This window comes from Porcisia hertigi, chromosome 6 (genome assembly GCF_017918235.1).
Source record: "Porcisia hertigi strain C119 chromosome 6, whole genome shotgun sequence".
Lineage (NCBI taxonomy): Eukaryota > Euglenozoa > Kinetoplastea > Trypanosomatida > Trypanosomatidae > Porcisia > Porcisia hertigi.
The window spans coordinates 196,770-219,084 of NC_090565.1; the positions used below are offsets into that span (position 1 = coordinate 196,770).

Here is a 22,315-nt window from a genome sequence, read left to right on the forward strand (position 1 = left end):
CACACACAAACAAGTGGAAGGCCTTCGTACGATGTGGCCACGCAGCGTGCAGTAGAGGCGGTGTTGTCCATTTTGGTATGTAGCGCATTGGTTACTCACTCACTTTTTTCTACCTTCTCTCTTCCCACTTTTATCCCCCACAGCCTTGTGTTAGCCATGCGGATGACAGCCTCGCCGCACGTTTTGAGAGTCGCGGCGTGTCTACGCACCATATTTGGAGACGAACTCTTCCCAGTCATTATTTGGTTATCCATGTTTGGTGCCACGCGCCTCGCACCCGCGCTGGTGCCGCGCTTATCGATGGCGTTCCCACAGGTGATGGACGTCCCACGGCTGCTGCCCTGGCAGCGAAGGCGTGGAGTCTGCGACGGTGCCTCAAGTCGAGTGGTCGCGGGTGCCAACAGTATTAGTGTCGCCGCCGACGCCGCCGCTGCCCGCCTGGCAGAGTTGATCAGACAAACTCCTTTTGGCACCCGCAGCGACAGTGTCGACTTGGGCGGCGACATCAGCAGTGGAACGCGCGATGCAGCGCTGCGCGCGTCGTGGTGGCCTATTGATCATCAATTTCTCGAGCTCCTGGTGTCCCTTGTTACGTACCCAAGACGCTTGTGGACATATATACTCTTCCGGCGAAGCCAGCCGGCGTCGCTCAGGGATGCGGCTTCTGCAACGCACCGTGGTAGGAATGTCCGCTCAGCAACGTTGGAGCTCCTCTTGCGTACAATGACGAGCTTCACCTCCACGTGGGTCCACGCGAGCGGCAACATGCTTTTCAACACCCTTGTTACCTACCTCAGCGCTCGAATCGGCAGCTGGGGTAGCGGCAGCGTCATGAGCGGTGGTGACAGACGGCACAACGGATTCAGGAACGGCTGGCGCGACCTGCTCGTCGCGTCTTGCGTGTCAACTGGGTTGAACCTATTACTACAGACGTACTGGGTGGAGGCGTTGACGAGCTTTGGCGAGCTGCGAGCGCTATCGGTGGAGGTCACAGATGGTCATGCGTCCTCGCCGTCCTTTAGTGGGCGAATGCAGCTCCTGTCCTCGGCCTTTTCTCGGCTAGGCAGCATTGAATCGCTGTACCACCTTTCCCGTCTGGCGCTGCGGATGCAGCCGAATCAGTCGTCAAGCGCCTTCGAGGGGGAGCGAGTATACGCATCGCCACCGTCGTCGTCGTCGTCAAGCGGTGCAGGGCTGCCGCAGCTCAATCGCGTAGTGTCCTCCTCGCAGACGACATCTCTGACTCCCGCCCGTGCACAGGCGCAGTCGCACCCTGCGCACGTATACCTGTGCGGCGGCAGCGTCTTCATATTCGCACTGAGCGGCTTCCGCTTCACGTACTACAACGATCCACAGCAGCTCACGACGGCAGTGTCGAACTTCATGACAGATGCTCTCAGCCTCGTGCTGCGGCAAGCACAGAAGCGAGCCGCGGCGCAGAACGGCTATGTAGCTGGGGCGCTCCTTGAGGAGCAGGTTTGGCGGCCACCAGTGTCGTCGTCGTCGTCCAGCTATGATGTCGTTCTTGCTCCCGTCGCCTCCCTGCAGCTCCTCCCTCTGCATGTGCTGAACTTTGCCGTTGGTGCTGGCGTCGGCCTTGCGTGGCGAGAGCGACGCCTTCTCGTCGCACTTCGTCGTGTACCGCTTCTTCGCCACATTGTGGAGCTAGTGTTCCCCCTGCCTCCGCTGCCACTAAAGCTCCCTGAAGTGCTACAGGAGCTGAGCCCAGAGCGCCACGTACTGCTGGTGCAGCCGGGCGGCAAAGTCGAGGTCACCACGGACGCGCTGCCGTCGCTGCCTATCGTGAAGGCGGACACCCCTGATTTAGCGACGGCGACGGTGACACCATCCCGGTCTTCTGCGGAGGACCTTCCCTCATCAGGAGTGACGAGTATCGTAGTTGCGCAAGACTTGTTTTGTCCCATCAAGCGTACGCTCATGTGTGACCCAGTACAGACCGTTGACGGGTTCACGTACGATCGTGACGGTATCGAGGAGTGGCTGTGGGCGCACGACACGGCACCCCTCACAAACTTGCATCTGGACAGCATGGCGCTGCGTGTGAACTGGCAGGCGCGGCAGAACATCTCCAGACTTGTTGATCAGTACACTGCTGCTGTGGCGAGTAGCGGAGGCGCTCAGTGAGTGCAGCAGAGTGGGCTGACGAAGGGAGAGGGCGGAGGGAGGGGGTTCCAGAGGGAGGCAAAAGTGTGTGTGTGTGTGATAGAGAGCGCGCGCGACTTGAGGTGTACCGTGCAGAGGTGGGGGGGGGGCTGTGCAGCTGCTATAAGGGGGAGTGAAGACCGGTGCCAGCCATGGGTCTTTGCTGGGCATATCGGGCACACACACAGAGAGGATCACAGGATGCGAGTTCCACATAACTCATCTGCAACAGGCCTCCCCCCCGTGCGTTTGTCTTAGTCTTGCTGCTCTTTCCCGAATACTCCTTTGTATGGTCCTGCGTTCTTTGTGGTTGTTTGGCGGTGCAGGGCTTCCCCCGCAACTACTAAACGCAACGCATAATGTTTTTCTCCGCTGTTATTCGTGCTTTTTCTTTCTTTGTTGTCTCTGTGTGCATGTATGTATGTAGGCGCTGGAGTGGCGGTCTGAGTGCGGTGTTTGAGCGCCCCCTTCCCCCCCCCTCTCTCTCGCACACACACACACACACACACACACACACACACACGCACAGGTTCAATGACACACCTGTCACTGCTGGAGTGAGATGTAGAAAAAAAAGAAAATGAAAAGGGCGAAGAAAACACTCGTTCCGCTGCTCCTATGCGTCGGATTGCACTCTGGGCGATGTTACAGAGAGTAGCGAACCATTGCGGAGCTGTTTGACCAACGTGCCCCACACCGCGGTGGATGTCTACTATGCATCTCTCGCTGTGCTTCTTCAGCAATGTGTGCACCACACCTTCACCTCTCCGTGTATACACACAGACACACACACACACAGGGAGGTGCACACTCTCCATCTGCAGGCTCAGCAACCCGTTTTCGACATGCATGTGAGCCACTCACAACAAATGGGATGCCCTGTTTGATGGCATGGCAGTTGTCACGGTGGACGGACGGGCCGGCGACCATTTTTCATTCCTCTCTAGATTTCTTCACCGCTGACATCCTTTCCTTAACCCATCTTGACGCCGCAGCTGCGTCGCTGCCGCTACGGCATCACCAACCCCCCCCACCCCCCCTCCACCCCTCCACAACTCTACTATCCCGAGTGTCGTCGTGGGGGGAGGCAACGTAGCCAGAAACATCACACACGCACATCCTCACACACGAACGCGTCCCCTTTCCTTGTCCCTCCCCCCTCCCCTCCCTCACTTCTCCCACTCCCATTTTTTTTTCTGCCTTCGGTCTCTCTTTTTTTTTTTCATTGCCGGCAAGTATACTCTGATTTATGTATGCTCATATTTATGAGTATTTGAAGCGCCTTTTTTCCCTCTTAGCGGTGGGTCTGTGACTGGGCTGTGTACTTGTCATGACTGAATAAATTTTGCTCTGGTGATCATTCGCCCTCCCCCTCCCCCTCTTACCCCCCTTACCTCCCCCGCAGCACACGCGCGCGGAGACACCAAATCTCGCGTCCAGTGCTCTCTGACGCTTTACATCATCCGCCATTTGGGCTCGACATCATCATCTCGTTCTGTCTGTGTGTGTGTGTGTGTGTGTGTGACTGTGCGGCTTTATTTGCTGTATTTTATCATCCCACTTCTCTATTTTTATATTTTTCTTTAGTTTGCTCTCTTTTTCTTTGTCATTTTGTATTTGTGGGCTGCTTGCGCATCCTCGATCTCTTGACCCCCCCCCCTCCCCCCACTACTCCCCACCTCCTTTCACTTTTGGCGACCCATTTTTTCTTCTTGAAAATTGTTTCTCAATATCGTTTTTTTTTTTTTGGGTGGGGGTGGGGGAGAGTTGCTCTTCTTCTTCTCGTCTGGGTTTAGCCTGTGAGGCGGAGCGGTTGTGGTCCCGTACTGGCTAAGGTGGCTGCTAAGCCACGACTTTGAAAATCTCGGATTTTTCACGCACAAAGGGCGGAAGGGGGTGTTGGTTTTGGTGGCACTCGAACTGCGCATATTCCTGCGCGCTTCAGACACCCAACAACACACACACACACACACACACACACGCGCGCGCGCAGCTCGGGCTTCTGAAGCAAGGATGGCGTCACCGCCTCCGTTGCAGCAGGAGCAGAGCGTATTATTCTCTCTCGGAGCAACGCCTGCACCGCCGACTTTTTATTCTCGTGCTTCTCAATCCACTCCAGCGACTGACCGCTTGACTTCTGAGCCCTATGCCCGTGTGCAGCTCACCTCCGTTGCGTTGAAGGCCATCATTGAGTGTTTACCATGCAATGCCGCCTCCGCTGCCGGCAACACAGCCAATATCAGCAGCAGCAGCGGTTACGCAACCGGTTTCGGTGAGGTAACACACGGACGACCGGTGCGCTCGAAGCCTATCATGGCCAATGCCCTCTTTGCAGCGGCGACGCAGGCGCCATCCACATCCGCAGCGATCACTACTCCCTCTGCTGGCGCCTCGTGGACGGTGTCAGCTCCAGCGTCCGTGACGCGTCCACTGGCCTTCATGGCGGCGTCTCCGCAGTCGCGATGCGGGTTGGAGATGTACCTCTCCGGAGGCTGTGTGCTACCACCACTGGGCTCGCTGGTTCTGCAGGTTCAGCCACATCAGCTCTCGCAGGCAAGTGGCCCGCACCCTTCGCGAGCGGGTGCGCGTCGCGCGTCTCGACGTCGCATTACTTGCCCTGAAGGGGTTGTGGCTTCTCATCGACACGAAGAGACCGCGTCAGACGCGTCACACTCACTATTGCTCGTATGCTCAACGAATGTGGCTATCACGACGCTTCCCTTTCAGCCACTGCGCACGTCCTCGAGCTCCTCAGTCACGCAGCCGCAGGCGACAGCGATGGCGACCCTGGCAAACTTGGCTGCTTGCCGAACCCCGGCACGGCCCGCCTCGGCAGTCACCCCTGGCGGCGGTGACGGTGCCCGTACATTGAGCAGCTTTTCTGCAACGTCCCCACCACACCACCGGCTGCTCCCCTCGCTGTCTGCCGCTCTTCAGAGTTGCCGAATTCCCGTGGCTCCCGCGGTGCCTCGCGCTGCCTCGGCGGGGACTTCTCCGGCATCGGTGGTGCAAACACGCACCGCCTTACTTTCGGCCGCGCCCTCGTCGGTGAAGGCTGTGTCGCCCGCCTCGACCGCGGCGGGGGCCAAGATCAACGCTGTCCTCGTTTCCAGTGTCAGAGAGGCCCCGGCGACGCTCACCAGCATCCCCACCGGTTCGCCACCGCTGCTTCGACCTTTGCGTCCCACTCCGCCTGCTCTCTCACCTCCTACGGCGTCGCGAGCACCGTCGTCGATTCCCACTGCCTTGCAGACTCTCTGCCATGCGCTGTGGTGGGTGCACCGCAGGCAGTTGCCTGTATCGCTGAGTTTCCTGCGGTACAGCGAGGAGGACATACAGGCGTTGTGGGCAGCGCTGTCGGGATCGTTTCAATCATTCCCACCGCAGCAGCAGCAGCAGCAGCAGGCAGCGGCGGCGGCAGCAGCGACAGACGAGAGCACGGGGAAACCGGCCCCATCACCGATGCACGAGCGACACGGTAAAAGGGAGCGCACGTGTGGTGAACTTGACGGGAAGACTCCCCCACTCGTGACAGAGAGCGATGGCGTACAGTCCGTCTGCCGCAGTGCTGGCGACTGCGGATTTAGGGTTTCCGAGGATGAGCTTCGCTGTGGTCTCGTTACTGGTGGGAGTGGTGCTGCCGTGGTGGTGGCCAGTGCCGACGGGGCGGCTGACATAGTGCCGTCCTCTGGTACCCCAGGGGCACCTTCGGCACCACCCATCCTCACGCTTCGCTCTTCTGTGACGCAGCTCCACGTTCACGGAAAAGCAGCCGACGCCGCAGTGCTAGCGCTGCTGCCGGCTCACCCGGAGGTGCGCTCGCTGCGTCTCACGCACGGCTCCTTGTCTGACGCACAGCTGCGGCATCTCACCCGCGTCTGCCCTGACGTGACGCATCTTTCACTCGCCATGAACAGCCGAATCGAAACAACCGCCTTTCTGTGTCCTCCACTATCGGACACCTCATCTGTGGCGACCTCAGCCACCACGGCAAACACGGCGGTGACCGCGCAGCCGGAGACAGTCATGGGTTCGCCCGACAACGATGGTGTGTATCAACTCACCTGCCTGCATCAGCCAGGGTCGAGAAGCAAAGCTACCGCCACCGCTACTCACATGGAAGCGCCCACTTTGCCATTGCCTTTCTCTTCGTCCGCGTCAGCAGCGTGTGCGGCAGCTGACGACGCCACGCACACGCGGCTCAGCACCTTACCGCCTGGGGAAGCAGCAGCGAGCGACACAGTGGACGCGCTCGGCCCATGCAGCGAGGCTGGCCGTGGGACAGATGCCTCCTCGGTTCAGTCAACATTCCATCTGCCACACAGCCGGTTGTTGCCGCACCAGAGCAGCCAGCTGGACCTCTTCTCCCCGGACGAGGAAGGTGAACTGGAGATGCGAATGTCGCTGTGGCAGGCTGCGCAGACAGATACAGCGGAGCGGCGGCAGCTTGTCTTTGTCCTGCGTCCACAGGATGTCGTTCTGGGCACACATGAGTGCGCCGCATCCAATGCCAGCGGCATCTCCGGCGCTGAGACAACTGATTCCGGCAGAGGCGCTGCTTCTACCACTACTGAGGGCAGGTTCTTGAGTGGGTTACCGGCGGACGCCATCAGCCTCTCGGCGCCGTCGTGCCGGCGGCCTTCACCCCAGACTAGGGCTAGTGCCACCAGGGTCACATTGGTGGGCCCGAAACCCGCTCCTGCAGCTCGAAAAGTTCTGTCAGAGTCCTCACTCCCAACAAACGGCACCTCATCCCCCGTTCCAGCGAGAGGTTACGCGGACTCTCGACCCAGCCTGGCACCCCGGCTCATTCACTCGTTGTGCCCGGAGCTGGTGACTTCGCTGCAGCAGCCCCCTGCGTCTCCACCGTCGACTCGTGTCACCGCGGCGACCTCGCCGTCGGCGCTGTCGACCTCTAATTCTCACACCACTACTGTTACTCGTGGGCAGGCCGGGGATGGTGGGCCCTCAACCGTGATGAGATCCGACAGGCGCCGGTTTTTCCATGCAGGCCCACCGCCGCCTGTATTATTCGGGCCTTTGGCTTCATCATCCAGCGACCGTGTGAATGTACCTGCTTCTCGACTCCATCGCCACCGCTCTCGCTCCCGCTCACAGGAGTGTCACCGTCGTCGCAAAGGTCACGGCTGCCTTTCATCGCCGCCGCGCTCCACGTACTGGGCTGACACCCTGGTCGACCTCGACCTCTCCTACACGCAGGTGTCTGACGACGATGTCGCCCGTGATGTCCCACAGCTGCGCCGCTTGCATCGCCTCTCATTGGAAGGGTGCGTACGTCTCTCGCAGATCGCATGGCTACCGCTTCTGCCTCATCTGCACGAACTCAACCTGTCGCTGTGCTCTGTGCAGGGGCACGCGCTGTACCCTCTAGGGCGCTGCCCTCGGTTGGCATGGCTGAAGCTGGAGGGATGCCCCTCGTTCACCGCTGCTCATCAGCTGTGGTGCAAGGAGGCAGATTCGGCCCATATGGAAGCGGGGGGCGATGGCGGCGGCGCAACAGCTGCAGCTGCCAGCGTCAGCGCATCCGCCTTTCCCGTGGTTCATCACACCACTATCGGCGGTATCCCAGCGTTCACAGTGCTTCCGCCGCTCACAGGACGGATGCGGACTCCCACAACGAGAGCCGCGCCAACGGCCGTACCCGCTTCCACTGGCCCTTTCACTACTAGTGTGCGTGCAGCGACGGCAGCCGGGGGTGCGGCGGAGGCGGGTGGCCATGGCAGGAGCGGCGCCGTTGCTGCTGACGCTGTCGACGAAGCGATCGCGGCCGGAGGCGCCGAGCCCGCTCCCCTGCTGAGTGGGCTCCGCGTCCTGATTGCCACCAGCACGGGGTTGACCGATGCCGGGCTTCGCTTCCTCGACAGAATGGCGGCGTTAGACTGCCTCGTGCTGGACCGGTGCCCTGGGGTGACAAACGTCAGCGTTGCTGCAATGCTTCCGTCCTTACGCACGTTGGACGTCAGTCGCACCCGTGTGGGGCCTGAGGGGTTGGCGGGCCTGCGCCTCTCTCGCACCTTACAGCAGCTGCGGCTGCAGGAGTGTTCAGAGTTGTCACGCCTGCCAACACTACTGGTAGAGCCCAGCAGCCTCAGGCCCGCTACGGCTGGCGGTGCTGCCGGAGACGAGTCCTTCGGGCTGCGCCCGTCAATGTCAACGGTGGCCAGCGTATCGCATCGTCCAGCCCGGAATTACCCCCTCTTGACCGTTCTGGATCTTTCCTACACAAAACAGCTCACCGCCGACGGTTTGGCTGGGCTTGTGGCTGACGAAGCTACCGTGGCAATGCAGGCTGCTGCTGCGGCACTCACAGAGCATCTGGCAGGGCGCAGGAGGAACGGCGGCGGCGGCGGCGACGTCGTCGCGGAGGGTGTGAGCCTCACCCTGGCTCCAGACGAAGCGCTTCCACCGGCTGCTATTTTTCCGCATTTGCGTCACGTATTGCTGCGTTCCTGCGACGCCGTGACGCACCTTCACCCACTGCGCGGCTTCACGAACGTTGTAGAGCTTGATCTCTATCACACCAACGTCACGGATGCCACCTTGACAGCGGCTTTGGCGTCGTGGACATGTCTGGAAGTCCTCGACATTGCAAGCACGCGAGTACGGTCGTTGGCGGCGTGGTGCCCATGCGATCCGAGTGAGACTCTAGCGACTGCTGCAGCGACCACCCGCCAGGGGGAGGATGGGGTTACAACGGAAGGTCACCATGGCCTGCATCCACCGCAGCGACCTCTGCAGTGGCACGGTCGACTCCCCGCCTTCGCCGCCACGCTGCGCGTGCTCGTTCTTTCCAACACCGAGGTCACAGCGGAGGGTCTTGCGGCGCTGGCGTTCTTCCCTCAGTTGGAGGTGTTGCAAATGTCAAACTGCCGGCAACTCTCCTCGTTGCGATTCCTAGCACTGAAGGGGGACGGTACACCACGGCGCTTGGCGCTGGGTGAGCTTACGGTCACGGAGGCCACGCATCTCACGAACGCTGACGCGTTCCCATACATTGCGTGTTGCCCTGCCCTCCGCGTTCTCTCGTTGGCGGGGTGCGTGCAATTGGGCAGTGGTGCTGCGGCTCCGGTGGAGCGAGGTGCGCCGTACAGGCGTCTGTCATGTCACACAGATCAAAACTTGAGCGTGCTTGGCCGTCTGCGAGGCTTGGCAGAGCTGAACCTCTCCAATACCGGTGTTGACCTTCGCGACTTGCGGATGATATTGTGTGCCTCGACATCATCGAGTTCACGGGCATCGGATGGGGTGCAGAACCACCATCTTTATCAGCGCATGTGGCTGCGGGGGTGCCGCCACCTGGACGAGGGCGCGCTTATGTCTGCAGCGGCAGAAGCACTGCGTCAGAGTGGGGACCCACCCGGCGGTGGCGACTTTATGGCTTGTCGGCAGCTTCCTCTGCTGCGCGAGGTGTATCTGAGCCATGGCAAGTACGGCGCTGCGGTTCTTTCCGGTCTGCTGAGCTGAGTGAGCCCCCCCTCCCCCCCTCTCCCCCTCCCCCTCCTCCCCCGCCCACGCATGCGGCCGTCCATGAAGACTTTCTACCTTTTATTTTGTTCCTGCATGTGTCAGTCTTCCCCTCTACCCCACTTGAAAGATGTACGCTTGCTGCCGTTTGGGGCAAGAAGGGGCTGGGGTGTGTGGCCGCCACCTCAGCCCCCCTCCCCCAACACGCCCGCACACGCTCGGGCGTCAAGAGTGTGGGGGCGGGGCGCCGCGCATATGCGTATGTCTTTATGCGGATGCGTGTGCACCCATGTCGCATTGGACGTGGCCATATCCACACATGCTCTCAATCCGCTACCTTCCTCTTCCAAGCCACTGGCACCAGCTCTTCACTATTCTTTCTCTCTTTCTCTCTTCGTTGTCCTCCTCTTCCTGCCCCCCCCCCTCTCTCTCCCCCTCTCCCCCCGATGGTGGGGCACAAAAACGTGCGCACATGAACAGCAGCGAGCCAACACACGTACATTATCAGCATCGAGAGCAGGAGGGGGTGTGACTATATACTCCTTTTTCTCTCTCTCCCCCGTTGCACCAAAAAAAAAGGGGTGGGGTGGGGTATATCTCGGCGACTGTGCCGACGACGTCTGCCGCGCGTGCGTGCGTGCGAGCGCTTTTTTTTTCTACACTTTTCTCGTACAGGACACCGTTCTGTCGTGGTGCACCTGTGTCTCGGGGTGATCTCGCTCCCTTCTCCCCCTTTCTTGTTATACAACACAACACCGTCTCTGCGTTATTATTTATAAACTAATATTCCCCTCGCTTTTCTGTACGCTGTACTAGTGGCGCTGACACGGCAGGGATGAGTAGCCACGCGTTCTCGTCGGGTTCAGCGCCGAACATCGGCTCGGCCACGTCAGGCACAACAGCGCAGCAGGCCGACAACCTGACCCGTAACTTTCTTCTTGGTATACCGAAGGAGGGACTCTCGCCTAACAGCCCCGAGGCGGCTGACCTGCAGGCCGCCGAGGCCTTTGTCAGCGATATCCAGCAGGAGATCCTCGCTTATGACATTGCCAACGCGAAGGCCATTGAATCGTATGCTGTGCGCTGCTGGAGCGCTGTGCCCTTCTTTGGCCGCCATGCAAAGCGCGCTTTGGAGGCCGAGGCAGCTGCAGCTGCAGATGCGACGGTGACGCCGACAGTGGCGGACCCGGTGGTGGGCTCTTCAGGCGGGCCCGGGCTGCACCTCTCCCCCGAGGAGGCTGCAGCTGCCCTTCAATCAGGCAATACCTACCTGCACCGGCAGACGTTGCAAACGTCACGTGGCTTCAAGGTAGAGAGGACGTCAGCAATCGATCCGGCACAGCTGTCGCAGTTCACGGACCCTGCCGGGAGTGCATCCATGGCGAAGCCTGCGCCAGCGCCTCGGGCTACAGGTGCGATCCAGGCCGCACCTGTGCCGAGGGTGAACACGTGGCTCTTCCGCCGGCAGCACCCCAGCTGGATACCACTGATGCAGCGGTGGTGGGTGCCGTGGCTGTGCGCTGGCAGCATCGTTTTAATTTGGACTCCCGACGTATGGAAACTGCGCACGCTGTATTTTTGTGATCACCAGTACGCGCTTTTTCGGCAGTCCATCCACAAGGCGTATTGGTGGGCGACGTTGAGTCCTGAGGACTATGCAGCACACATCGCCGCCATCGCGGCGGAGAGACCATCAAAGGTGAATGCAGCGAGTTGCCCGTTTGAATAGAGATCATTGGTGTCTGTAAAAGCGAGCTCGTTCACAGCCCCAACGGCACCGACAGGCACAGGGGAGTCTCTCTGATATGTCGTACTTATCCTTTTCTAATGAAGGTGTCCTCTCTGTAAAAAAAAACAATACGGGGGGGATGGTGGTGCGTGCGTGCGTGCAAGAGACCGTGTTGGAGAAAGGCTCTTGCTCGCCAGGGAAAAAGCCTGTATCGCTGCCTCTTGCGTGTTTCATTGTCTGCGTTTACTTGTAAGTGTAAACATGATGTTTTTTTTTTGGCGATGATGGTGTGTCGATTGTCGTTCTCGTTGTTCTCTACGCGCGTGCATGTGTCTGTGTCAGGTGCATGTTGAGGTGGGGGGAGGGGAGGGAGAGAGGAAATCCAAGTGGCCTCCTCCTCCTCCTCCCCCGCCAAGACCAGAGCCACTCCCCCTGGTGATGGTGGGTGTAGAGCGTAGCCATGACATGTAGGGGTGGTTAGAGCAATGCGTCTCCTTCGGTATCTGCAGTCGAGGCTCTCAAGGCGGCACCGTGTCAGCGTCGTTCACACGCGTCACACTCGATTCTTCCCCTAACCCTACTCACTGATGTATGTGTGTGTGTGTGTGCTGGGGAAGGCGGGTGGCGGGGGAGGTCGAGTGCGGTGTACAAGCGACCGGTACCCCCCCCCCCCCCAGCGAGAGCACTCCCACACCCCGTCTCTCCGCCTCGCCACTTTTTGGAGCATCTTCTTATTCCCTTCTCTTCCATCCTGCGCTCTTCGATTGAAACTCTTGGACACAAGTCCACACACACACACACACACACACACACGCAGGTGATGCATAGGGGGCTGCTCATCTCGTCCGAAGCCTCCACCCCCTTCCTCCCTCCTCAATTTGTTTTTATCCCGTCTCCCTCTAGCAGTTTCTTCCGTTGGCGACAGCGACACCTTGGGACGAATGGAGCAGCGATGTGCAGATCTCTTTGATACTGCAGGCGCTGGGGGAATAACTGCGGGTGTGGCTGACGGCGCACCTAATACAACCCCTGCTACGTCACAGGTGAGCCAGACGGTCGATTTGTCGGCACGGGTTTGCAAAGAGCACCAGGTCAGCTCGGGCGAGGGTGGCAGTAGCAGCAGGCACAAGGTGCGTCAGGTGTTTGCCATATCTCCAGCATGTGTGTCCTCTTTTGATATACAGCCGACGACGCCACAGCAGCTAAACATGCCGATCGGGATTGCCATGGAACCGGAGGAGAGTACTGCGGTGAACACGTCGAGTTTATCGGCCGCACTGACAGAGAACGAGGCTGGCTTGCGTACGTCGCCTGTTGCTGGCACCGCCTTGATGGAAAGCAACCCTCCCACTGCTGCAGCACTGCACGACGACGACACCCCCGTGGCGTCGTGGATCTCGTCCACCGAGGGACGGCTTGACACGGGAACAGCAGCCGGCGGTGACTCGAGGCAGCTGCAGCAGCAGTCAAAGCAGAGTTGTATCCAGCAGGTTGATAACACCGCATCCCGTCTACACGCTGAGTCCTCCACCGCTGCCGCAGCGGTAGCAGACTCGCAGGCGTGGTTGATTGACTTCTCGCCTGCAAAGCCTCGGCCGACGCGTAAGATGTCGAAAAAGGAACGAGACACGATCGAGAAACTTCATCTGCGCAGTCGGACTGCTGGTGCAGGTGCATCAACGACCATGATGGGCGGGTTGGCGGTTGGGGGCGGTACAGGCGGCGCCGGTGGCCTCGGCGCAGACAGTGAGGGCAACGCTGTCGTCACGCTTGGTGCTAGCACATCAGTAGCAACAGGGTCTTCGCACCTACAGGTGGTGCACCTCGATACCCTCGCCGTGGACCGTGACGCGCTCATCCCCCGAAACCTGGCCACGACGCGGGCCGACCTAGAGAAGCGGCTGGTACTCCGCCTGCCACGACTGCTGTGTGTGAACAAGCAGTACCCTCGCAGCTGCGGCATAGCCTCCCTGACGTCCGTGTATAACTACTTGTACAGCTGGCTGGGCGAAAGCGCGGTCGGGGCCGACCGCGCGCCTCACTCACAGGAAGAGATCATGTCGATCCTTGGCTTTGAGCCGCCGTTTGGAGAAATCATGTGGGGGTCCTTCACTGGCAACGCCACGCTGATTCGGTGGTTCCACGCATTGAATCGCCACTTTGGGTTGCGCGGTCGTGCGTATATTCTGTACAAGGCCCACGGTAGCAGTACCACGTCGCACCTCTACGCCAACGACACGGAAGCTCTGGCAGCGGTGAAGGCGGCGCTGCGCGATCCGCACTGCGCCCTGATTTATCATTGCTACAACCACTACATGGTGCCACTCGGTTACCAAGACATTCCGCTTGCGCAGACAGATTTCTTGAAGCCGACCGTGGCGGAGTCCAACTGCGAGACGACCATTTTTATTGGGGAGGTCAGTCGCGGTCGGCATGAGGCAATGTACGCGCGCAAGTGGTCGCAGATTGTGAAGGATATCGAGTGCAAATCACCTTTTTTCTATAACATTCGCAAACCTGAAGCGGGTGTGCAGCGGCGCGTCCCAAACCGAAAGTTAGGAAAGGAGGCGGCGGACAAAGGCTGTGATACCGCTGGCCCCGATGCCACCACGGTGACTCACAACGCGGCGGCAGCGGCGGCGGCAACACCGGTGGAGGAGACGACGTTGCACCCGGCAGGGCAGCAGGACGGGAAACAATGTGGGAACGACAGTACCCCTGCGACACTACTGGTTCCACCGTCGCCGAGTGCGCCTCTCTGCAGCGCCGTTACGGAGGTGCGCGACGTCATTGCGAGTATAGGCGTCGACGTCCCTGAAGATGGAGCAAGCAGCGGCACCTGTGGTACGGTGGAAGTGCAAGTCTTCGGAGCTGCCATAAAGCCTACCCAGCCGTCGAAAACGCCGGTGTTATCTTCGCAGCTACACACGCCTCACCCCTCCGCCCCCACCTCATCTCGTGGGGTGTCCACCATAGTCGTTCCTGAACCCGAGTTCTTTGAGCTGCCCGAGGACTCGGGGAGCGACTCATTTCTGACGACAGTGCGGCACCCACAGGCGTTGGTGGAGCGAGAGGTGGCCGTTACACACTTGGCTCCGAGTCGAGTGGCAAACGTGGATGCGTACCCCAGGGCTACGTTGGCGCCACGGTTGGATACCGAATCACCTGGAGCACCTCTTGCGGAGAGTGCCATGTCCTCAGCAAAACGCCTGGGCTTAGCGTCTGTACAGTCACTTCCACTTCAATCGTCGTTACTGCCGCCACCGCCGCCGCCCTCCGACGCTTCTCGTGCCGTGGCGGACAACGCGGCGGAAGTGCGCCATCCTCAGCCATTGCTGCCGTCATCAGCTAAGCCGAAGAAAGAGGGGGGCAACTTGCACTGTATCATATGTTTTCGCAATGACGAGGTGGAGCCGTGCATGGAGCGGTACGAGGACGTTCCGGACTGGCTGCCGAGAGCCGCCGCCGCGTCGCCATTATCATCAGGGTCCTCGTCTTCTAAATGCAGCTCGAGTAGTGGTGCGAGTGATGTGTGTGACCATCTCTCTAAAGGGATTGTCATGTAGCAGCTTTTACTCACCAGCTGACCAGAGCCGAAGGCGTTACTCCAGAGGGGATGTGCATATATTTTTATTTGTGTGCGTGAGTGTGTGCGTGAGTCTGTGTAAGTGTGTGTGTGAGGGAGAAAGAGGGGAGGAGAGGCAAGATAAGGGGGGAGATGTGGAAAAAGATAAACTGGGGAAGCGGAAGAGACCAGACGAAGGCCGGGTCAACGCGCGGCGTGGGTGTTTTGGCCTCTCCCGTCTTCTCATTAGACGACTTTGTCGTCTCGCGTTTTGCCCCTCCTCCTCTCCTCCCCTTCTGCGCCTCTTCTCTGCCATACAAACTCAGGGGGCGCTCGCACACCGCACTGGACCTCCCCGCCACCCGCCTTCCCCAGCACACACACACACACACACACACACACACACACACACACACACACACACACACACACACACACACACACACACACACACACACACATACATCAGTGAGTAGGGTTAGGGGAAGAATCGAGTGTGACGCGTGTGAACGACGCTGACACGGTGCCGCCTTGAGAGCCTCGACTGCAGATACCGAAGGAGACGCATTGCTCTAACCACCCCTACATGTCATGGCTACGCTCTACACCCACCATCACCAGGGGGAGTGGCTCTGGCCTTGGCGGGGGGGGGGGAGGAGGCCACTTGGATTTCCTCTCTCCCTCCCCTCCCCCCCCTCTCTCTCTCCCGTTATCAGCAAGTAGGAGAGGGCACAGTGGAGGTTAAGTTTTCATGGATACTCTCCAGCGTGTTGGTAAGGTGTGCGATGACAGCGACTCTCACGCATTCTGTGTGCTCTCTGTGTGTTTCACCGGCGTGTGAGCGTGTGATGCTTTGTTTTCTGTGTAGCATCCGATTCGCTGTCCTTCCCATGTGGTGTGTGGTCATCATGGTGTTCGCAGGCCCTCGTTTCTTTTTTCTGTACACCTCTTCTCATCTCTCCTCACGCTTCACTCACCTTTGATCGTATCAACGCCTCGGTACTCCCTTGCACCCACCCACACCACCACTTTTTTTCCTTTGTGCTCTATTCGCATTCCGAGACTTTTGGGGCTGTCTCCCATCTGTTTGATTTCACATTGCAAGCACCCGCAAACACTTCCAGAGTTTCTTCGACGCAGTGCAATAGGACCGGAGTACGCCCACACACCACAACAGTGGTGTACTCCCTTCCCCTTCAACGACACACCGCCACGCCACGCTCCCCCTGAACCGATTTTTTATTTTATTTTTTAGTTGCCAACAGAGCGACATAGAGTCGCTTGTGTTTTTTTTTCGACAAGGGATCACCACCACGGCTGCTCGCTGCGCGTGTGCACTACTTGGTGTGGCTGGCCGGGAACTGGTGTTTTGTTGGTGGTGTAAAGAGTATTGGATATTCAGGGCCAGCATACTTGCCGTACGAGAGAGAGACTTATACCTCACGCAGTGCGTCTCTCTTCTTCCATCTGCCACCCTCCTTGTCCATCCCACGGGAGTGAAGAGTGTGTGGGGGAGGGGAGAGGGAGGAGAGAGGGGACGGTCGTCTGGATCAGAAACGTGTGGGTCTCAGACATCACCACTCAAGATAGTTTGAAGAGGAGTAAGAGTGGGTGACAATGAATAGCGACCGCCGCCGTGAGGTGCGCACCGCACGCCGACTGCGGCGTCACCAGCGCAATGAGGCCGATGGCAACAATGCCCACGGGGCCGTCTCCGGCTCTTCTGCTCAGGGCGGACGCTCTCTTGCCCCAATACTCGGTGCAACTCTAGACTCAACGCGAGACAGCGGTCCGGCGGCATCCGTAACTGGTGGCCGTCGCACCGCGAGCATCACATCCCGCGATGAGGCGCAGCGCCTCTCCGAGCGCATGCAACAACAGCGGCAAGTGAAAAGCCGCGCGGACCAGATGCTGTCACAACGTGAGACGTACATCCGAGAGCAGTACGCACCAAACGCTGCTGCTGCCTCAGAGAGTGGGCCGACACAGCAGCAACAGGGGTCCGCCTACGCCTTCAACAGGAATGAGTTACTAGCAAGCCTTATTGGCGACAGCAAAGCGAATTTTTTCAAGCTGGACCACGACTTGACGGAGGATCACAGCATCGCCACGCGCCGACTGCACAACTCTGTCTTTGCGCATGCAAACAGTTTTCTGCTTCTCTTCCGCGACGTTGACCGTGCTAGTGACCTCGTCGAAGCCCTCAAGGCCAACGTGCAGGGCACCAAGGCTGCCATCTCCAGTATAAGCAAGTACACCTCCGCCAACATGGTGGGTGGTGGTGGGGGGGCATCTTCGACTAGCAAACTGTCTGGTGCAGCCGACGTGCGCGGCAGCGGTACCGAGTCTGGCAGCGTATTCAGCTCATCACTTGGCGGTGCCGCTGGTGATGGCGATCCGCGGCGCTTCGCACGACCGAGTCTTGTCTCGCGCCGCATGGCACAGCGCTACGCCTCTGGAGGCAGTAGTGATATGTCGTTGTTGAATGGCGGCGACGTCCGCTTTGGCGGGGGGATCGGAGGCGCCGCAGATATTGATCCATCAACCGCCGCCTCATCCAGCCGCACCACAACGCGCGTCTCGACAATACCGCGCAGCGGTGTGGCGGCCGAAGAAGACACAGCCGCCGGTGGTGGTGTGGATGCCATTCCCGCGAGCGCCGGGGCCTCGTGCCCAACGACGCGCGGGCTGAACGTCTTCTCGGTACGTCAGTGGCGACGCACAATCGGCATGGGGACCAGCCTTGCCGCTAGAGCCAGCTTCGGCGACCGCGAGGAGGCAGAAAGTAGAGCCGCCGCACCGGGGCGATGTTTGCGAAGTGGGACTGGCATGACAGGCAGCTCCTCCGCGCCTGCAGAGCCCAGAACCGCCGCTGCCAGGTCAGAAAAGGAGGCGACTGACACTGCTGCCTTCGTGGACATCCTACGTGAGGAGGTGAACCAGCTCCTCACGGAGCGCCGCCACGTTGATGCGGCAGAGCTGCTGTGCCGCCTTGCCGACGAGGCCACGGCGAAGGGGTGCATGCCGTTTCTGCTGGACCTCGAAGCGGCCCTCGTCAGCAGTGTTGTCACTAACGTCGTCAAGATTCCTGTCACGCCCATGTATGTTGAGAGCCTCCATATACCGCTGATACAGCTCCTGCTTCGCTTTGGCCGATCCCGCAGCGCAGCTGCTGTGTACCTGGGGATGCATACGTCGTGGCTGCACGGCGAGGTTCAAAGGCTGCAGTCGCGCTCGAATCCGCAGTACGCCAGTCTCATTACCGTAGACTTCCTTGTGCGAGCGATACGGAGAACGGTGAGACGGCAACACACCCTCAGGTTTTCCCTCGCGGCTGCGCTGCCGTTCATGGAAGATGGCAGCGCCGACATATCCGGCGCTGGCACTGCAGGCAAGAATGACAGTAAACAACCTACTCCTGGGGCCAGGCACGCCGCTGCCATCAATGGTGCTGGAGTTGTCGCAAAGCAGGTGCCTGCGTCGCCAAGAGGGGCGACAGCCGCTTCACCGGGGTCCTTGATCCCACCGAACTCGGCCGCGTTGCTCTGGGTACGCTGCAACGTGGAGCGCTTTGCGTGCGACGTTTTGGCGACGCATCTGCTGAGCTTCGGCACCGGCACAGACGGCGGCGACCCAACTCGCATCCGCCAGGCAGCACAAATGATTGCTCAAACTTCGCGCGTGATGCAGCGGCTCAGCACTGACGGCTTCGCCGGCTGCGACACCCTCATCATGCGGCAGCTGACGCCGAGCCTGGTCATCCTGGAAGACGACTTTACGCGGCTCACCGGAGAGCGGGTGGAGCACGGTGGGCGGGCGATGATGGAGCAGCTGATCATGAGCAGTCTTGCCTTCTACGAAGCAAATTTGTCGAACACCGTTGCTTCCGCCGCCGCCGCGCCGCCCGCCGCCGCCACCGCCTCAGACGTGTCGAAGGCGGACGCAACGGGATCGACGGCGACACCAGGGCCATCACTGACGGCGCAATCGGCGCGGCCAGCGCCGCAATGTACTACGTTCCCTTACCAGCCCTCCCGCTGCGATGATGTGGCTCGCAAGGCGCGGGTGTGCTGCCAGGAGCTGGTGCAGCTTATCCGCTCCCTCCCGCTCTCTGGCCACTCACTTTTGATCCAGCTCCTGCTGGCTCCTGCCTCTTCCTCACTCTTCAAGAATGTGTCCTTGGCAGGCGGGTCCGCTGCGCCGGGCTCACCGTCGCCCCCGTCACGAACCACGCCGGCGATAAAGCGCAGCGGGCCATCCTTTGGCGGGGAAGGTGATGCGATCACCTACTGCGCGGTCGACGGCAGTGCCGCAGTGTCGACGCTTCGCAAGCCTGGCACGTCTTCCATTGTGCCACCCACCACGCCCCTCACTGTCCATCTTTTCACCACGGCCCCGCCTCCACCGCTGTCCTCCGAGCGCTTCCGGTTTCTGCGCTACACGAACGGCTGCTCTAGCACGCACGTGCGCTTGCTGCAGTCCTTGTGCGGCTACGTTGCCGCCCTGACAGGGGCGGATCAGCTGCCAGCGGAGGTCATGACGTCCGCGTCAGTACAGGAACAGGAGAGCCTCACGTCGGCCGCTGGCACGGCAATGCGGGTGCAGCAAGCGGAATGCATTGCGTACCTCCTCACCAACGCTATGGTGGCGGAGTCTGTCGATGCCGTGCTCTGCAACTTGATCTCGCGGATGATCGTCGTGCTTCTGCACCAACGCAAGTCCCTCGTTCGGTTCCTGTCGTCCGAAGAGTTTCTGACGAGCCACCGCCGTCTTTTTCCATCTGCGTCCACCAACTCGGCCGTGTCGGATGCGCCGCTCTTTTCTAACCCCTCCACGTCGCCGGCGTGGGTGCTAGATAGCACGCTGTGTCTGCTCTCCGATGTACTCGGCCTCGGTGTGTGGGTTTCGTTCTTCACCAGGGGCGGGGCGATGGCGCACATGCTGGCCGACGCGCAGTTCAGCTTCCGCACGCAGCACTTGGAGCGCGTGCAGCGGGAGATGCCGCGGCTCGTTCAGGGTTGGATGTGTGCGACGCTGCTTCTCAGCGCCGATGTGACCCGCGCTGAGGCTGTGCTCGCTCCATCAACGGCGTCTGGGCCGGGCTTCTCAACTACTACTCCTTTGGTTGCACTACAGCAAAACGTTTTATTCGGTGCGCAGGTGCTAGACGGCGGCGATGGCCGGTCGCCGAAGGCGGGGTCGAAAGGCAAGGTCTCGTTTTCTTCAGTTGCCGCTGCGACTGTGAAGAGGGCGCACAAGACCCACTCAGACATGGCCTCAGTCCTGCTGTCCATTCCTGTCACATCGCCTTCCTCCGCCCCGTTACCGTCCCCAGCGGCAGGTGACAAGAAGAACACAGTGGCTGCCTCGTTGTTCGCCGGGGCCGGTGTACGAGAGGAGCGGATGTTGAAGCTCATCGTGATGTTTCTTGATCGCAAGTACTGCACCCCCGCCGACTACAAGGTGCATCACTACGTTGTAGACTCAGCGAGGGCGTCGTCCGACAAAAGCGCGAGTGCCGGACTGAGCGGCGTGTGGGCGATTAGAGGCCAGCTGGGCAGCTACCCCAAGTTCCCGATCGGCGAGCTGCGCGAGCACCGCAGCGATGAGGGATTTTTATTTCACTGGTGCGTGCAGATCTCGCTGCACCTGCTCACATTCTTCCAGGAGCGTCTAATCACGCCCAGCTATGTGATGAACCAGCGCGCGGCAGAGGCAAAGGGCGGCGTGGCGGCTTTTCTAAAGGCGGGGTTGCCCTTTCCCCTCAAGGGCTGCATCACGCCGGAGGAGGACACACTGCTGGCTGCATGGTGCGCCGGTGGTGGCAACTACGTGACGGCTGTGGCACTGTTACAGTTTTTGGTGATGCGGCTTCTACGCGACGGCCTCTGCCGTGCCGACACGTGGTCGGCGGTGTACGGCTGCCCTGTGGCGCAGTGGCGCGGCGACGAGGCGGTGCTGCGGCAGCAGCTCTTCTTCTTTTCCCTCTTTGCGTACCTCTGGGCCCCTCTGTTTAGTGGCGGTCGCGCGCCGCGAGCGCGTTCTGCCGGCCTCGGCCGCACCGCTGCGGCGAGCTCGTCGCCAACCAAGGAGGAGGCGTCCGTCAGCTCATTTTTGGTGGATGGCCTCCCCTCGCTGGCTGTCCTGGAGTGGATGACGTGCGGTGGGGTGCTTAGCTCATCGACGGACGCGGATTCTGTTGCTGCAGCGACGGCGTCTGCCCCGCTCACCACCATACCGGCCAACCTCACCGCAGTAGATGTGTTGTTTGGCACTGAGGGCATCATCCATATGGCGTCGGGGGGTGGCGAGGGTGCTGGTGTTGGTGCTGCGGTCTCCACTCAAGCTCCAATGGGCGGTCGGGGCGCGTCGTGGAGGGCTAAAGCGGGTGGCGGCGGTACCGCGGCGTCACCAGCCTCGGCAGGTGCCTCGGTTGCTTCACCGGCAACGTCCTCCAACGCGATACTGGCAAGGCACGAGCTCTTTAGCCCACACGCACCCTGGATTCCAGATGGTCCGTTGCGGGTGCTTCGTCGTTTTTTCCAGGAGCAGCTAAACGAAAGTCGCGCCATTCCCGCCCTCACGTCGGACGTCATGCGTGCCCGCGTCGAGCGAGCCATGACAGGGATCAACCTACTTGACTTTGTCGGGACGTCGCTCGGCATGGACGAAGAGGAGAGCGAGGATGACTCCAGCTCATCAACGACGATCTGCTCCTCCGAAAGCATTGGTTCAGCAAATGGGGGACCGCCGCCATCGCAGGTGACCTTGCAGAACTTGCGTGATCTGATAGCCGTGTACACCCTGCCGCTTTCTTAGCTGCGCAGAAGCTCGACGTATCCAGCGGCAGCGGTACATGCGTTGCCCCACTTGGGTGGGTCGATATGTCGCATGATGACGACGACTATCTTGTAAATGCGTTGATATCAAAACCCTTTCGTTTCGTTGCCCCGCTTCCTCCCCCCGCCTCTGATTCGATCATGGGGTTGCGTCGCTTGGCTGTGTCGCTGGCTTGCCCGCTGCCTTCGCGCTATGCCCTTGTTTGCGCGTCGGTGCATTGCGCGCTGCCTCTGTTGCTGCCGTTTCCCCGCGCATCCTATTTCTCTCTGGCTTCCTTTTTTTTTCTTGCTTTCGCCTCCACCGCCCGCTCCCGTGGCCTGGCAGCCAGTTGGTCGCGCCCCGCTCCGTCGTTTGGTGGCGGTGCGCCAGGAGGCGGCCGGGGGGCCGGCCCTCCGCAGGGCGCAGCCCCCTGCTTTGGGGGCGGCGGCGAAGCCCCCCCCCCCCAACGCCGCTGGCGGCACCGCGCAAACACAGGCGAAGGGCGATGCGCCATGCGCTTCGCGGAGGGCAAAGGGCTGCCGACGCGCATTGCC

The 22,315-nt window shown here is 60.4% G+C and overlaps 5 protein-coding genes across 5 annotated transcripts; all 5 read left to right on the plus strand.

Annotated features, from left to right (window-relative positions):
* Positions 1–156: 156 nt before the first annotated feature.
* JKF63_07123 (uncharacterized protein) lies at positions 157–2,145 on the plus strand (the record flags this gene model as incomplete). The annotated part of the gene is made up of 1 exon (XM_067903064.1): positions 157–2,145. One exon carries the CDS (start codon positions 157–159, stop codon positions 2,143–2,145), a length of 1,989 nt encoding a protein of 662 aa, XP_067759502.1.
* Positions 2,146–4,476: 2,331 nt separating this feature from the next.
* JKF63_07124 (uncharacterized protein) lies at positions 4,477–9,648 on the plus strand (the record flags this gene model as incomplete). Its single annotated transcript, XM_067903065.1, has 1 exon — positions 4,477–9,648. One exon carries the CDS (start codon positions 4,477–4,479, stop codon positions 9,646–9,648), a length of 5,172 nt encoding a protein of 1,723 aa, XP_067759503.1.
* An 835-nt stretch (positions 9,649–10,483) lies between these two features.
* JKF63_07125 (uncharacterized protein) lies at positions 10,484–11,377 on the plus strand (the record flags this gene model as incomplete). The annotated part of the gene is made up of 1 exon (XM_067903066.1): positions 10,484–11,377. One exon carries the CDS (start codon positions 10,484–10,486, stop codon positions 11,375–11,377), a length of 894 nt encoding a protein of 297 aa, XP_067759504.1.
* Positions 11,378–12,318: 941 nt separating this feature from the next.
* Positions 12,319–14,943, plus strand: JKF63_07126 (uncharacterized protein; the record flags this gene model as incomplete). The annotated part of the gene is made up of 1 exon (XM_067903067.1): positions 12,319–14,943. The coding sequence occupies one exon, from the start codon at positions 12,319–12,321 to the stop codon at positions 14,941–14,943; it is 2,625 nt and encodes an 874-aa protein (XP_067759505.1).
* Positions 14,944–16,559: 1,616 nt separating this feature from the next.
* JKF63_07127 (uncharacterized protein) lies at positions 16,560–21,761 on the plus strand (the record flags this gene model as incomplete). Its single annotated transcript, XM_067903068.1, has 1 exon — positions 16,560–21,761. The coding sequence occupies one exon, from the start codon at positions 16,560–16,562 to the stop codon at positions 21,759–21,761; it is 5,202 nt and encodes a 1,733-aa protein (XP_067759506.1).
* Between the last annotated feature and the right edge of the window lie 554 nt (positions 21,762–22,315).